The sequence below is a fragment of the Ciconia boyciana genome, chromosome 1, assembly GCF_034638445.1.
Source record: "Ciconia boyciana chromosome 1, ASM3463844v1, whole genome shotgun sequence".
Lineage (NCBI taxonomy): Eukaryota > Metazoa > Chordata > Aves > Ciconiiformes > Ciconiidae > Ciconia > Ciconia boyciana.
Genome location: NC_132934.1, coordinates 72,397,212 through 72,411,973, shown reverse-complemented (window position 1 = coordinate 72,411,973; position 14,762 = coordinate 72,397,212). Strand labels below are relative to the sequence as shown.

At 42.0% G+C, this 14,762-nt stretch overlaps 1 protein-coding gene across 1 annotated transcript; it reads left to right on the top strand.

Moving 5' to 3' along the window:
* Positions 1-4,492: 4,492 nt before the first annotated feature.
* RERGL (RERG like) lies at positions 4,493-14,562 on the top strand. The gene is made up of 5 exons (XM_072874304.1): positions 4,493-4,597; positions 4,725-4,781; positions 7,123-7,196; positions 11,102-11,250; positions 12,399-14,562. The coding sequence occupies exons 1-5, from the start codon at positions 4,546-4,548 to the stop codon at positions 12,679-12,681; spliced, it is 615 nt and encodes a 204-aa protein (XP_072730405.1). The 5' UTR covers positions 4,493-4,545; the 3' UTR covers positions 12,682-14,562.
* Positions 14,563-14,762: the final 200 nt, after the last annotated feature.

The following is a 14,762-nucleotide window of genomic DNA, read 5'->3' as shown; positions in this document are numbered from 1 at the left end:
GGGTCTAAGGTAATGGCAGCCATAACAGAACTAACCCTGTCATACTATCCGCACTCCTAAGGGTTATCAGCTAGGAGGCATATCATGAGACTGCAAAATCCTTCATGACACCATGGGGGATATGCACTTTCAGAGTCTGTGAGAAATGTGTGAGAAGCTACAAAGTCTTGTTTTTCACATCCGATGTGACTTTTCTTGAGTACTTAACGGTACTTTATCACAGATCAAATTTGTAATTTCTGCTAAAAACCCCACTTTCTCATGGCCAGCAAGATAAAATTTCAGTCACTGAATATAACAACTTGCCTCCAAGAGCAGTTCACCATTTTCAAGGGGAAAACGTCAATTTTCATCTTTTCCAATATACCATGCAAAGAGAACACAAAGTAACTGGGATTATGCTGTATCACGTCTTCTTTCTGTCATGAATAAATACCTTTGAGTATCTGCCTGAGGAATGTATCCAAGTCCATAGATGATAAAAACATCACATTCAGCTGGAAATCCTGTTCGTCTAGGTTTTTTTAGTTTTGTTGTGGTTTTAGACCTCTAGTTGGACAGTTCACATGCTATGGAAGCAGTTAGAGTAGCAGATGTAAAATTTACAGTGCTCTACGTGAAGATTTGGTGGAAAGTGGGCTTTAAAAGACAGATCTTCTCTGGAAAACATTACTCCATAAGCCAAAAGGGGACTAATTCTGCAGGGATGCAAACCTCAGCAAGCTTTAGAAATCCTGTGCTATACAGAGCAAACAGCTGGCACCTTCTTCAGCCAGTGGTTTCTAACTGTGCTTTTTGGGTCGAAGCACTATGGTTGTACATAGAGTACAGATCATCGTATACTCCCAATGTCACCTTATTTCCAGCAGCTAAGCTGCGTGAAAAAAGCTAAAAAGGAAAGTAAATGTTTTTCTGATGTTCATTTTCTCCACAAGCAGTTTTTCCTCCCAGAGGTCTGGCATCAAGCCATAGAAGTCCTAATTTACAGAACTGGCAATGAAATCCAAAGTGACCAAAGTGACCAGTGATCTGCAAACTTGTGAAAACCTTTAGCTTAAACAGTTCAAAATCAATTCTCCATCATGTTCACTGCAGAAGTAATTTATCTGGTTAATAATTTATTTCCATTATACCTGTCAGAAGCCTACTATTTTAATAGCAGAGCCTTACAAATGTTAAGAAAGTTTACTCACTTAAACTTGAGCAGCACAGAGTTGACTCATTTTTGACCACCAGACCTGAAACTAAGCTTCTGCTCACTAGAGAGATGAACTGTTTTCTATGCACCTCTACCCTTGTACAGACATTTACACCAGTGAGTAATGAAATCAAAACCATTCCAGTACAGAGGGATAGCCAGCATGGATTTAGTACTAGACGGAACTGAAACAGACAATTGTACAAGTTGCAGGTAAGGGCAGTCACACTGAAAGAAAGCAAGCAGCTGGGGCAATTTGAAGAGGCATTACTACTGCATCTGCCACACTGTTCAACCACAATCACAAGCTTTTATATAAAAGGTCAAATCTAGGCAAATAATTCATAAAGAATGTACGTTTACTTTGCAACATTTCTTCTAACACATGATACTTTCCTTCAAGCTTACTGTTATTCAAAGTGTTTCAATAAGCTGATCAACAAAAATATTCATTGTAACTTGAAATGTCAAAAATGGCATTGTTCAGATGCGTGAGCAACTTTTGCAGTTGAGTTTTGTGGGGGTGTTCATGTAAAAGAAATTTGAAATTTGCCCTCCATGTGTGAAGGAATTAAAAAATCTCTCTGTATACACACTTGTAAAACACAAATGCAGCAGTAACAACAGAAAATGGATAGAAAAGTTTATGAATAAGATTAAAATTAACTATTTTAGAGTGGAATTATTCAGGAATTCCTTCCATCATAAATTTTCTCAATTCCATTTAGTTCTGGGAAGTGATGGAGAAAGACAGTCTTTCAGAAAAGAAACGTCCATGTTGTTTAATCTTCAATTAAAACTTAATTTCTCTAATGCTTTAAGGAATATCTATACAGAATATACAAAACAAACTGTCTCAGTCTTCTTAAACCTTTTTGTATTACTAAAAGAAATAAAAGTTCCACGCAGTATATTCTTTAACATGAGCAACACCCTAGTTTGGTTATCACATCTGCTGTCTAGGTGAGAGAAGTGTTCATGTAGTTAAGTCTCAGTAACGGGAACAGGAGAGCTGGATTCTGTTTTTAACTTTGCCAAGGGTATAAAATGAGAGTTTGGGCAATTTACATCCCAGTACAACATTCAGTACTTCAGCATTTGATTTTGAACAAAGCTGCCACATCCTTAATATTGATGCCTAAGCTTCCTGTACAGTGAAGTCTCTCACATTCTGATTTTGCTTGCACTCGCTTGGCTGCAAGAGTGTCTGAAACAGATCTGAGTCTTTCCGCAGTTACTGGGAGATCTCCACTATGGCTATATCACGTAATTTATTGAGCTGAAACAATGTGATCATTTTCCCGTTCAGTTTCACAACACACCTTCACAAAGAGCTGTGCTGGCCCATCATGCCACAGGGGCAGGAATGAGTGACAGGACTATAATAAACCAACATTGCCATGAATGAGCAAAGCGTAAAAAAAATCAGGGAGGAGAAAAAGCCAACCTGAGGAGTGCATCTCAAACACAGTCCTTCTTAGGATTTAACCTCTGTTCTCCTGCACCATGGACTGTTTATAGGGGTTAAAACTGTGTTAATCAGCCTTTCCATCCAGCCTTTCCTAGATAGTGATAATCTGCACATACTTCAGCAGAAACTAAAGTACATTCCCAAGCTGTGAGAAAGCCACTTCCAAACCTCACACCTCTGCTTAAAAGGAACATCAGAACCATGTATTTAAATTGCCTGCAAAAGTTGCAACCTTGATAACAGGTGCACATGGACAAGCAGGTTTAGACTTTCCTGTTGCAGTGGTTTCAATGTATATGAAATAGTAAAATACTAAGTTGTGCCAGTTATACCACTATTGACTCCAGTGATGTCAGCATCCTGCTATTTCAAAAACTAATGTTAAAATAGCTATAAAGGGTCAGACTCAAGTTCTTTTTAGACAGTAACTTTAGTCTTGTGAGTGAGCAATAGCAGAAACCTACCAAAAAAGACCCATAGAGCAAGATAGGAGCATCCCCTGAACACACCTCCAGGCATTAGCAACTTGTAAGTCAGGGACTTTGGAGCCAAGTTGTTTCTGCATGTTTATTCTTAAATATATTTTCTTCCACTAAGCATTTCCTTCAGCTGTAAAAAACATGTGTTCAAATACCTTGCCTGCCTCTTTTTTTGAGCTCATGTAAATCTGTTGTATCTGTAATACCCACTAGCAAGCATACTGAAGCAGTGCTTTATTGAAACATTTATACAATGCACAACAGTTTCACCAGAAGAGAGTACAAATATCAGAATAAATAAATATATTCAAGTTATATAAACCAAATGAAATAAACATGCACAGAATAAGTATACACATGTAACCTGGATACTAGAGCAGTCTCCTATTCACCAGTGGACTAACTAAACCTATGCGCCCATGTATTTTATGCACTTTCAGAGCTAAATAGCCATTAGAGAGCACTTGAGGAGCCTCATAACAAAACCAGACGTACAGCAGACACAGGGTCTCTTTTCTGCAGGTTTAGCCCTTTGTGCCTCACCTTCCACATATGTCATATTTTCCTGCTTCAGAAGAGTGTTGTAAACCTCATCTGAGCACTGTCCATCACATAACTTTAAATTTAAATTCAATGAAAACATTCACACACATAAAAAGGCACGCCCACCTAAGTTTTTGCAAGACCAGAGGTTTAGTGAGTGGTGAGAGTTTTGAAGCCTGGGGTGGAGAACACTAGAGAAGTGCAAAACACTTATTTTTAGCAAGTTACCTCAGAAGCATTTAAAATTTAAAAAAAAAAAAAAATCACTTCAGTTTCTTCACTTTCACCTTCCTGGTACAAAAGGATGACAGCCTGCAAACAAACTTACAGTAAAGATAAACAAACACCCTCCCAGCTGGAGAATGTCTTTTCCTTCTCTCCTTCCCCCCCCCTTTTTTTTTCCTTCTTTTCCCTTTTCCCCCTAGTTTCTAACGGCTTTGCGCACGGCGGGGCCCGGGGCTGGGAGCAAGGGGAGAAGGCGGCGAGGAACCGCCCGCCAGCCCCACCGGGGCGCACAGGCGCTGGGCTGGGCCGGGCTGGGCCGGGAGGCGGGAAGGCCGCCCGAGGAAAGTTCGCGCGGTGCGGGACGAGGCGGGGGGACGGAGGGGATGAGGACAAGGAGGGCGGGAAAGGAGGGGGCGAGGAGGAGGTCGCCTGTCAGAGAAGATGAAAACTACCGACCCCCCGCGGGGAGCTATACCTACCGGCCTCGACGGTGGGGCGGGGAAAGCCGCCGGGGGACGGCGCGGGGGAGCAGGGAGGAGGCGGGCTGCTGGGCGGTGTCGCCGGAGGGGCCGCGCCCGGCCCCGGCGGCTATAAAGAAATGGAGCAGCGGGGCGTGGCCTGGCGGCGGCATGACCGAGGTGAAGCTGGCCGTGCTGGGCGGTAGTGGAGCCGGCAAGTCGGGTAAGGCGGGAAGGGGGCCGGCCCCGGTAGCCCCCCAGCCCAACCTTAGTTCAGGTTTGGCAGGGGAGCGGGCGGGGAGGCGGCCGGCGGGACCCCGCTAAACCTGGCGTCTCCTTCCCTCCCGCAGCGCTGGCGGTGCGGTTTCTGACCAGGCGGTTCATCGGAGAGTACGCGTCCAACGCCGGTGAGCGCCGCGGGCCGCCGCCGGGCTCGGGGAGGGGGCGGCGGGAGCGGCCCCGCCGCGGGAGGGCTGGGGGGGTGGGCGCCGTGTGAGGCCTCCGCTCGGGGCTGTGCGGTGTGGGTTCCCCGCGGAACGCAAGATGCGAAGCTTCAATCACTTACTTGAACAAGAAATTGGGTAGAAACGCAGTTTCACAGAACTTTTGGGAAAGATTTACGTTTTCGCTTGCTTATCAGCCAGAGTTCCTGATGGTAAGCTTTGAAGAGGGGAAAAGGCAAGGCAGGTATCTGTGGGGAGATCACTTAAAACTCCAGCAGCGCACCCGGGCGCGGGGGCTGGCGAAGTGCTCGTCGCAAAGCAACTGTGAGGGGACTTAAGAAGGAAAGATAACCGGGCTGCACGTGCAAAGCGCCGGTAGATTATAGTAAGCTCAATCAGAGAGGAGATAAAGAAGAGAGTAAAGAAATAGACCAGGAAAAAAAAAGAAAACCAACACCTGTTCTACTGAATATCCCCTCCTCGGCTCTAGAGGAGAGGTGAAACAGATTGTTTATCAGGCACTACTGGTTAATCAAAGCGTAATGCAAAGCCCCCTGCTTTTGCAGGAATGCACTGATTTGATAGCTTTGTGGAAAGCCTCACCGTGCTGAGGATAGAATTTCTCGTTCATGCCAGAACAAATACATTGATCCTTAAGACGATTCTAAGATCTTGGAAGGTGGCAAAGCAGGACTTGAACTTTCACATCCCGGGCAGAAGCGCTATTTAACTGATATGCGAACACATTTGGAAGTGTGCCACTCCAGCTGATGGGACACGAGAAGTCCCAAAACTTAACAAGGAAAGGAGATTGCGATCTACCTCACTTTCCCTGCTAACATGAAAGACTTTTTCCAAAAGCTTCTTTTTACAATAATCAGAGTAGCATTCTATGATCCATAAATTAAAAAAAAAGTAGCAGTACTAAGCTGAATTGCATTGAATGTATCCAGATGAATTTATTCTGAAAGTATAGTTGTACATAAATGCTCTACCAATGTTGTCACTATACAAACACAGACTGAAAAGACAGTTTGTGTCCCAGATGGCTTATCTAAGTCTAAGCTGTCACATGTAAGTTATGTAGTGCTCTCTGTGCTCCATGTGTGTTCTAAGCCACCTACAACTAAAAACAGATTTCCTTGTTCTGACCCTCCAATACTGCAAGTATCAGAAAAGGCATGTCAAACTCCCAAAACATTTAATTTAAAAAGAAAAAAATTGTTGGAAGATAAGTTTAGGTATATTTCGAGACAGGAGGAAGGAGGAGAAAAGTGGGAATAGGAGTGATAAAATACAAGATCATCCTAGAACACTTTTAGTGGAGTCAAAGTATTAATTAAAAATTCGTTTAATTATGGAAACCACCAAGGGGCTGCAGATTTGATACCCTGGGATGCTTCAGACTGATAGTTCATCATGAGGTGAACTCTTAAGACATTCATGAGGAATGCTTAAGATGAACATGGTGCTGAATTGAAGATGCTCAGTTCCAGAGACCATAGCCCTTTTCTATGCTCTCATTACACGCAGTTTGAAGTGTATTTTCAGTAGTGACAACACCAGTTCTTGTCTTTGTAATTCAGTCACTCTGAGGAATTATACTGTAGACGGCTTGTTGGTGACCAGTGCTGTGAACGCAAGTTGGTTATACTTGCTTAGAACAACCCACTGCTTAAAATAATAGTGATGGTCTGTCTGCACTAGAGTTGCCAGGGTTGCTAGTGCTGGTGGAGAGTCCTAAATCTGAGAACTGACACTACGGAAATATTTTAAGATCTAGTCTAGGGACATGATCCTGTAAATACTATTGGTCTAATGCTACCTAGCATGAGAACTCTTGAAGCACCAGATTTCACAGTAAATAAACATTATTACCAAATAATGACTTTTGTGCAGAATCAGAACTTACACATAGGCTGGCTTACTACTTTTCATAATCCTGAACCTTGGTAGCAAGCTGAGCTGTCATCAGCATTTAGCTGATTCTGAGCATTGTGCATCCCCTTTGCCTCCATTTTGGAAGATGAAAACTAGGGTCTAAAAGTATTAGTTGCACCAGCACTTCCGTGGGAACACCACAGTGAAGTGGTGTTGGTCAGCCTAAGGGGTTGGGCAGCTCAGGTGTTGCAAAATGAAATAGGTTTGTTTCCAGTGTGTGTCAAAAAAACCCAAAACCAAACACTACCCAAGGAACTAAACGTCCCCTCAGTATTAGCAAATCTCACCTTTGCCACCTTTTCTTTTGACCACCATCTCCAGTCGCTCTAATGCTGGTTTTCTTTGAATTCCATGTATCTTTTAGAATGCATCTACACTAAACACTTATGCCTGGATGGGAGACAGATACACTTGGAAATTTATGACCCTTGTTCACAGGTAAGAATTTTAAGGGGCAAAGAAGGGCTGTTCCTCATTCTACCTGTGTAAAGGTAGAAGGAGTTGGGGGCTTACAACCTTTCTGTCTGGTTCTTGGAATTTGTGCTTGCTGTTTTTTTGAAAAGACTGAAATTTTATAGTTGCTGTGGCTCAGAATTGCTGAGTACTTTCCCATTTCATAAAGAAAGCTTAATTGCTTAAATTTTCTGTAAATGCTTTTGTATTTTTGGAATATTACTAATAGAAATAACTTTTCCCACTTCTGCATTATATAGGTAAATACACAGATAAGTTATAGGATTATATGTCGGTTTCTCAAATGGCCTAAATGGATGAAATTTAGTTTAAAGCAAGGAGTTTATTAAATGTCTGCAGAAATGGTCAAAGTAGATAGGCCTGGAAGTAAGACTTGCATTCACAGAACAGATCCAAGAAAAGCCATAATGCAGGCTTGAACATGTTGACAGCTGAACTTTGATCACAATAAACCACTTTGCAATAAAGCTTTCTGTATTAATTTCTTTCCTGCTATTGCAGGAATAGAGAAATTTTGTTACTGTGTAACACATGCAGACCTAGGTAGGTCTGTCTGGGTAATAGCATTAGCTTGCAAGGTTCCTCTTTGGGCAGTGATCTCGCCTCTTACCAACTAGGATAATGAATGCTAAAGCTAAAGCACTGAAAGTCAGACTTAAATTCAAGGACTTAAACTTAACCCAGGGAGCACATAAAATGAACCATCAAACAAATCAGCCTTCCTAGAGACAAGCAACAGCATTGCTTGTCCCAGGGCAATGGGGATCCTGAAATAGCCACTGTGCCATGTTACCCTATGGAGTCCTCCCTTGCTATACAGTCTGTTAGAAGCTACTGTTCCGTGGACTTGTTTGCACCTACCTCAGACCTCTTTCCGAAGCCCACCTCTTTCCTAGCTTCCACTTACTGTCATATTAAATCCTGTGACATGTGAACAGCTCTTAAGATTCTTGAAACATTGGGAGTAGCAGCTATCTAGGGTCAAGCAGGTTAGACTACATTATGGGTAGAGACTTTGGTTGCTACAGTTTGGGCACCTTTTTGCTTTTAAGAGAGAGATCAGCTGTGTTAAGGGCAACTCCTCTTGCCAGCATTCATTGAGCTCTCTTGTCCCAGTTCTTCCTTAGAAACAAGGCCTAACTTTAGCTGTTTGCTGCCTTCTGCTGTTGTCTTCCTGACTTCTCTTTAGTGACTGCAGAGCAGTAGGCAGCGAGTAGTGGTGGTATTGCTTTTTGTCTGATAGAACTGGTGATTCTAGAAAGAGATGGATGGTATATGGAGGTCCTGTATCCCATGGGAGCTGGGGAAGAAAAGCGGGTTCTGAGAGGAGGCGAAACTAGGGAAGGAAGAGTCTCCATTTTTGTTTCTGCTTCCAGAAATCTTGCTGCTCTGAGGCTTCTCTCTAGTAGCTGGGTCCCTGTTCTGCAAAGCTCACTGTCTCTTCATCACTGGTTCATGAGGGGAAAATCCTGCTGACCTAACTTAATTTCCTTTTATGACAGTCACCCATCTAGTTGACCAAGGGAAGCCAGCAGATGTGGGTTTTTTATTTTAGCAAAGCTTTTGATACTGTCTCTCACAGTATCCTTCTGGTCAAAATGTCCAGCATACAGCTGGACAAGTCCATAATACATTGTGTGAACAATTGTCTGATGCATCCGGCTCAGAGTTATAGTAAATGGGGTTACATCAGGCTGGCAGCCAGTCACCACTGGGGTTCCCCAGGGCTCAATTTTAGGGCCAGTGCTCTTTAATGTTTTTATAAATGATCTGGACACAGGAATTGAATGTACATTAAGTAAGTTTGTCAATTATACTAAAGAAGGAGGAGCTGTGGATTCCCTTGAGGGTAGAGAGGCCTTACAGAGAGATCTGGACAGACTAGAGAGCTGGGCAATCACCAACCTTATGAAATTTAAAAAGAGCAACTGCCAGATATCCCATCCCAGGTGGGGAAATCCTGGTTATACATACAAATTGGGGGATGAGAGGCTGGTGAGCAGCCCTGCAGAAAGAGATCTGGGGGTTTCGGTTGATGGCAAGTTGAATATGAGTCAGCAGTGTCCCGTGGCACCCAAAAGGGGCTAACCATGTCCTGGGGTGCATCAAGCACAGCATAGCTAGCCAGTCAAGGGAGGTGAGTGTCCCACTCTACGCTGCACTGGCGCAGCCTCACCTCAAGTACTATGTGCTGTTTTTGGCGCCTCAATATAAGAAGGACATCCAACTATTAGAGTGTGTCCAGAGGAGGGCAACCAACGTGGTGGAAGGCCTCAAGGGCAAGACTTATGAGAAGTGACTGAGGTAACTTGGCTTGTTCAGCTTGGAGAAGAGAAGGCTGAGGGGTGACTTCATTGCAGTCTACAGCTTCCTCAAGGGGGGCAGTGGAGGGGGAGGTGCTGATCTCCTCTCTCTAGTGACCAGCGATAGGACATGAGGAAATGGAATGAAGCTGCATCAGGGGAAGTTCAAACTGGACATTAGGAAAAGGTTCTTTGCTGAGAGGGTAGTGTGTCACTGCAACAGGCTCCCCAGGGAAGTATTCACAGCACAAAGCCTGCTAGAGTTCAAGGAGTGTCTGGATGATGCTCTTAGTCATATGATTTAGGTTTAGGTAGTCCTGTGAGGAGCAGGGAGTTGGACTTGATGATCCTTATGGGTCCCTTGCAACTTGAGATATTCTGTGACCCATCTGGGAAACAGCTGTGACACACAAGTCACCTCTCCTGCCCCTAAAACTGCTGCACAGTCACAACAATATTAAAAAACTGTCGTATTAAAGATATTGAAGTATTCAAATAGTTCTGGAAACCTGCTTCATCTTTTCTTTCTCATGCATCTCCTTTCACTGCCAGCATTCTTTTACCATCCGCATGGTAAGTTACAGCCTTCCCAGTACAGCTATTTATGATGCTACAGTGCTGCCCTGATGCTGAGCTAATCAAGGCAGCCAGGGTGGGATGTTGGTGGAGGCTACACACTGCAAGGAGCAAAATTGTAAACTAGTGAGGGAACAACTTAAACAGTCCTCAAATTACTATCCAAGATGGGTTTTCTACAGAGCAAAAGTAGATTTCTTTTTCTTTTTCCCCTTTTTTTTGTCAGCTTCCAGTATTTTACCTATCTTGGGGCACATGGTCTTGCTAGCTTCTGCCAAATCATCTGCAGGGATAAGCTAATTTTAAAATAGTTTTGAAATTACATTCTTTAGCTTAATGGGACAGTTTGCAGCTGTTGCTTTCTAGAAATCAAAGTGTGACACTTTCTTGGGGGGAAGGGACTCAAGGACTGGTACAACCCCATTATCACTTGTGTGACTTTGTTACCAATTTTATTAAAGTCACCTGTGGCTTGAAAGGAGTTGGGTTTTTTTGCTAGCCCTGTAGAAATTTATCCTGTGGGTAAATACTGTTTCAGACCTGAACAACGCAAAGAAGAAACAGAAGAAATAGGTGGGAACAAAGAATTTTTAACAAATTAAGCTCACTGCAGTCAGAATATTAGGAACATGCAAAACAGCTATAACCAGAAACAGCACAAATACTGGTGGCTCCTGTATGTTTCATTCTCCTGTAACTCTGCAGAATGTTCAGCATAAGCAATGGCTGTACAGGTTATGCAATTTTACTGCTTAAATAAAGCGTAAATGTTTCATAATGAATTTGTCAATGATCCGAAATGCCATCTCTAGTGATGGTTGGTTATTAGGCTTTTGGAGCAGGACTCTTTGAATTCAATGCCAGCACCTAGACCTATTAATATCTTTTGCAAGAAAAGATACAACATTCTTACACTCACTGTGGCAAAGGAAATGCTCTGAAGTGACAACAGTAACACTCTTTTTGCATGTGAATTTGAACTTCTTTCAGCCACAGCGGGGGAAGCTCTCCCTCACAGATGAGCTCCACTGGGCTGATGGATTTATCATTGTTTATGACATCAGTGACAGAGCATCATTTGCATTTGCAAAAGCATTGCTGTACAGGATCCGAGAGTCTCACATAGGAGCTTGTAAAAAGTAAGTGGCATTATTTTTGTTTCCCTCAGCAAACATACAAAAAAGCTGAGAACATTTCTGTGAGCTGTAGGCATCCTAGTAGCAATTAAAATCCAGCAGCATCCTAGTGGCATAATACAATACCAACAATAAGGTACCTGAAGGTAAACTGTATTGCAAATTGCAATCTATTTCACTGTATCCAAAGCCAAGTACATCAGGATTTTTGTTGTTATTTCTTACAGCTCTACTATTTAAACAATTGCCATCAATCTGTCTGCTGTGATTTACATGGGTAAAAACCTGGCATAGTCAGTCTATGCTTTTACTCCCCCACTCTATTACCAATGGAGACGCACCAATGCGGGGTTGAAGAAAGCATTTTCCACAATAAATGGGAATAATGCCATGAATGTCTCCTAAACTGCCTTAGCAATGACCCCAACATTATTTGTGTACATGGGTGACCATATGGTAAGAAACAAACTACTTTCAAAAAGAACCACCAAAATTGCAAGTCTGAGTACATGATGTGTTGTATATTCCTGCATCAGTCAACTGAGGTGCTTTCTAAATAAATGAGAGTGAAATCCTTTCCTTGTATCAGAAGTGGAGTAAAAAAAAAAAACCAAAAAAACCCAAAAAACAACAAATGCCACTTTTCTGTCTGTCTTACTGCTGACCTTTCTTAATTAAGGTTTCTCTGGAAGGAATTATTTTAGCAAAAGCTTGGAATTAGGATTCCTGTGTTTTCTTATGAATTATGCCACTGACACTGGTGCATCTCTTTGACTCTATTTTTTTATCTACAAATGGAGATAATGATCAGCTTGCTTCTTCATGAAGTCCAGGAGCTGACAATATACTCAGCAGTATAGAGTATGAAAACTGCAGTGGATGAAAAATACATAAACTCACTGAGTGGAGGAACCAAATTAAAACTTACTGATAGAGAATAGCTTGTCTGGAAAATCCTTTGACATTTGACTATGGCAAATGGAAAACTATAACTCTACCTGGCAAGGTTAGGGGGTTGGTTTGTTCTTTTGGGTTTTTTGCAATGCCTATTATCTTGAACATACATACTTTTCATACACAGTTTATATAGCAACAGCGTACAGCACAGTATTGTAACATCTTTTCTCTAATTGGAACCTTTTTGATTTCAGAATGGTCGAGTCATCAGTATTTTTGGTTGGTAATAAGCAAGATTTATGCCACATGAGGGAAGTTGGCTGGGATGAAGGACAAAAGCTGGCAATGGATAACAAGTGCCAATTCTGTGAACTGTCTGCAGCAGAACATTATCAGGAAGTTGTGGCGATGTTCATGAAAGTCCTCAGGAATATCACCTCAAATTTCAAAGTGAAGGAAAAGAGGCGACCAAGTGGATCAAAGTCAATGGCCAAGTTAATCAACAATGTGTTTGGAAAGAGAAGGAAATCTGTGTAAAAGATGGTTAGTCTTGAAGTAGGAATAAGCTGAAATAATGGAGCACAGGCAGCTCTTGGGATTCAGTCAATTCTCTCCAAAGGTCAATGTCTGGAGGAGTAAGACAGTAGAAACCAAAGGCGGGAGATAGTATGGTCAAGTGGACAGGGTCTAGACCTAGAAGACCTGACCTTCTATTTCTAGTTCTTCTAGAGATTTACTGTGTTAGGGCTATGTCACTTAAACTCTAAGATACTCCTCTCACCCTTTATCTCAAGTTCTTCAGAGGAGAGTTTTAGTCTGTATTTATTCAACACCAACGTGGTCTTGGATAGAGCTTCTAGGTACGGCTGAAGTATAAACAGTTATTTCCAATAAACTCATCCTTGCTGATCAAAATCTTACTTCAGAATTCTGAGAAGTAGTTTGGTTTTTTGTGCAAGAACACTAGCACTAAAGAAAAGCAAAATACTGCTGCTGTATGTGATAATGTATTTAACTCAAGGAAGGATGGCTCAGATCCCTGTGTGCCTAAAGGTGCCTAACACCTGCTGAAAGTCATATGAATTAAATGCTTAGACACCAAATCTACAAAAGGCATTTACCTGCAAAGCTGCCTTGCAGATGTACCAGAAGTACGGAAGCGGATAAACAAAGCAGTATTGTCTCCTGTTTCAGTATCTTTTTTTTTTTTTGAGTGATGAAAGAAAGTAGAGAAGGTTGAGGAGGGTGGGAACTGAAATGTTAGTGAAATGTTAAGTCAGTGAGCATTAGACTGTTTTGGCAAGGTCATTGTTTAGTGAAATAATTTTATGGCTAGTGCCAGTGTAAGGCCAGCATAACATCTTGGGCTGGTCCCTTTCACAGCGCAGTTCTTGTGGACTGTAACAAAGTTTCCTTACTTGTAAGGTGGATGTGCCTGTTCAGTTTTAGATGGGAGTGGAAGCTTAAAAAGCACATGGACTGGTAAAGAGCAGAAGTTCTTCAGGGTGTCTGCCTGGATTTAAAGGTCAGCCTGCCAGTAAGACCCGTGCTCCTAACTTGCATAGAGTGTTTTTCCTAAGGACCAATGTCTTTACAACTAGTCATCGCTATGGTATTGAAATGCCACTTGAGAGAACACTAAGGAATATGTTAGCGACACTTTTCAAATGTGGATATTAAACATCAGATGGGTCTAAATATGTTGTCAATTAACATTCAGAGCTCTTACTGTGGACTTAACTAAATAAGGGCTTAGCCCAGCATGTTTGAAAGTGCTGTGCTCATACAGAAATTATGAAAGGCAAGAGAAGTTATCGGAAGATTAATTACTGCCTCCTACCCATTCCAGAGGACAGCTGGGATTCAGTCTTTGTAAGTTGCTGAATTGAAGCCTACCTCTGCTCTGAAATTGTATCTGCGTTGAAACTAGTAAGATTACTTTATCAGTCACAGCAGAGTACTGATTTTCAAATGTCCACTCCCAATAAGATAACATAAAAAAACCTATATAATCTTAGCATTACTGTTGTAAAAATAAAAATAAAGCACACTTTAACTGTTGACCAAGACCGCTTCCTTTTTTTAAGGAAAAGATACTCTTTATTTCACTTGTTTTAAGACTACAAATATTGGAATATAGTTCTCAGTGTTGACAGGCACAGTGTTGTTTTATTTCTATGCAGATGCTGCTCTGCCATATCAGGAGTAGTGTATTTAACTGTATGGTCAATATCTATGAGGCTGAACTTGAAGACTACTCATGTACACCCTTCAGCTTTCCAGCACACACGGAATTCCAGAACTACTAACAAACTGTTGATCTGTCAGGCAGCTGTATCTTGCCAGCTCTAGCATTGCCAGATTCAAGAACTCTTATTTGTATTTAATACTATGGTATTAAATAAACTGGATACAAGATGGATGTATTAATGCTTTTTTTTTTCCCTTTACTGTGGTATAAAGCTACAGACTTTCTGTTTTGACTACTGTAAAAGTGAAGCATCCTGCAGATCTGGAATTCAAATTAGAAAAAAGTAAATCTGGGAATCAGACACTTGCACAAAAGAGAGTCTCTAGCTGTGTTTCCTGTACACAGTGAAGAAGCCTTCATGTACCTT

What these genes read in the sequence shown, in the direction of transcription:
- RERGL (XM_072874304.1), top strand. Translation starts at nt 4,546, where the DNA reads ATGACCGAGGTGAAGCTGGCCGTGCTGGGCGGTAGTGGAGCCGGCAAG. An exon ending in AGAGTACGCGTCCAACGCCG is followed by an intron (nt 4,782 to 7,122) that starts GTGAGCGCCGCG and finishes TGTATCTTTTAG; the next exon opens with AATGCATCTACACTAAACAC. An exon ending in TTTATGACCCTTGTTCACAG is followed by an intron (nt 7,197 to 11,101) that starts GTAAGAATTTTA and finishes AACTTCTTTCAG; the next exon opens with CCACAGCGGGGGAAGCTCTC.